A 2314-nucleotide genomic window follows, 5' to 3' on the forward strand; every position below is an offset into this window, starting at 1 on the left:
CAGACACACACACACAGACACACAGACACAGACACACACAGACATACCCAGACAGACACACAGACACATACATACTCAGACACACACAGACACACACACATATACACAGACACACACACACACACACACACACACACACACATAGAGACACACACAGACCTTTAAAAAATACATTAAGATTGCTAAATCTGTGTTAAGAATGAATCTTCTTCAGCCAGGAGGCCATACCTGTGCTGCGCTTGCTGTCATGCCTCAGACTGCAAGTTGCAGCTACAGGGACTGTAGTTTTGTCAAGATGGAAAAGGCACTAAGTTTTAGGGCTCAGTACTCTTTGAGCTTTTCAGCATCCACTGTGGGTCTGGAATGCTCTCTGTTGATAAAGGTAGACTATTTCACTCCCTCCAAAGTGGGTGAAATGCAAGAGGAGAGGAATAAAGAATAGAAGAAAAAAAAAAACACAAACACACACAAACCTAACCACACACACACATATACCCATGTTTTATATTAACACATATTACATAATATATGTAAATATATTAGCATATAAATCTAACCTTTTTAAATATATTAACATATATATGTTAAATACTAGCGGACTAAGCACTCTAGTCAAAAGGCAGAGAAGAGATAGAAGAAAACCACTATTGTCTTTCTTATTTTACTCCCGAATCACATTATCCTACGGTCACCAAGATGTCTGTGGATTTTCTTCCTACCAGCTCATGTTTTAAGGGAAATTCTTCAGTGCACACCAGCTCAATATCTTGTGATTCAGGTCAGTTGTGACACTAGCAAGGACAGTGTCAGATCCAGTCCCATAAAACTCTCCTACTTCAGACACCATTTACACTTAATAGGTTCCCACTGTGAAAAGAAAAGAAAATTTACAGTGGAAATAACACTGAAAGAGCTTTCCCGATGGGGCCTGGGAGATTCCCACTGTTGCGGGAGTAGAGTTTTACTGCCTCTAGCTTTTGGCTGCAGGCAACTGGGATCCACAGCAATGACGTGCCTGAAACGTTTCGATGCACATTGAGTCGCCCTTAGACCTCTGTTTTACGGACACTTCATCTTGTGTAGACATTATTTCCTCTTCTGTTGCTTGCCTGGCCTGTTCCTTCTCAACATCCAACAGACCCCCAGAAGCCCCCACTTTTGCTGCCGACTTTGGGAAACTGACCCCCCCCCCTTTGTTTTTTCAAGAAAAGGTTTCTTTGTGTAGCCTTGGCTTTCCTAGAACTCACTCTGGAGACAAGCTGGCCTCAAACTCACAGCGAACCGCCTGCCTCTGTCTCCTCCAGCACTGGGTGCGTCACCACAGCCAGCTGGGAAACTGACTCTTTGGAGCACCACATGACCTTGACTCTCACAAGCTGACATTCCTAAGACTCACCGCCTCCAGGAAAGTCTTTTTACTTTGGACAGTTTCTGACTTTGGGTTGATTGACATCACCTGCACTCTGACCAGCTAGCTGCAAATTGGGATTTCTATCAACTTCTCCTCAGGTTTCATTCATTTGCTAGGTCAGCTCACAGAACTTGGGAAACACATATGTACATTTGTTGATTTATTATAAAGGCTTTTTTTTCAAGTTGAAAAAACTTTATTATATATATATATATATATATATATATATATATATATATATATATATATCCCCCAAAGATGCTATTCTCTCATTTCCCCATTTTCCTCCTCTTCTTCAATGGCTCTGATATAAAGGACATTATTACACCTTATCAGAACTTCACCCAGACTCCCAGACAATGTCCCATCTATGTATTCTTCTGTATTCACAAACTGCATGTTCATGTAGCTGTCCACAGAGACCAGGTAGCCCTTGGACTCCATTCCCCACTCAAATTTCACCATCACTGTCCTTCCTGTCAGTCCATTGAGCAAAGGCTTGGGACTGAGGGGTAAAGTCATCACGAACACCTGTGAGCGCTGCATCCCACTAGCCACTGACCTGGCTGCTCCTGGCCCCTCTTGACTGGAGCAGCTGCCACTAACCAGAATGGACCAATGCTAGGAGAGAAATGGCCACCTTACAAAGGGTTTTTAAAAGTGTACAGATAAATAGCCAGAGGGAGGAGCAAGGCATGTGGGAAGGCTGCACAGCTTCCATCCCCACTCCAAGGGCACAACCCCCACCCTCCACCCCCGCACCCCCTACCCCACCCCTGTCCTTCAGGTACCTATGCATTCAGCTATGCAAACACTCCCCACACCTCACATCTTTGAATGCCTATGGAAGTTTTACTACATAGGCACAGCTGATTTTATCATTGACTTTTGATGCTGTTGAGA

At 43.7% G+C, this 2314-nt stretch overlaps 1 protein-coding gene across 1 annotated transcript; it reads right to left on the reverse strand.

Moving 5' to 3' along the window:
* Window positions 1-1672: 1672 nt before the first annotated feature.
* LOC311595397 (small nuclear ribonucleoprotein F-like) lies at window positions 1673-1933 on the reverse strand (the record flags this gene model as incomplete). Its single annotated transcript, XM_084778049.1, has 1 exon — window positions 1673-1933. One exon carries the CDS (start codon window positions 1931-1933, stop codon window positions 1673-1675), a length of 261 nt encoding a protein of 86 aa, XP_084634175.1.
* Between the last annotated feature and the right edge of the window lie 381 nt (window positions 1934-2314).

The sequence above is a fragment of the Acomys minous genome (assembly GCF_964271855.1).
Source record: "Acomys minous genome assembly, chromosome: 1".
NCBI classification, from domain to species: domain Eukaryota; kingdom Metazoa; phylum Chordata; class Mammalia; order Rodentia; family Muridae; genus Acomys; species Acomys minous.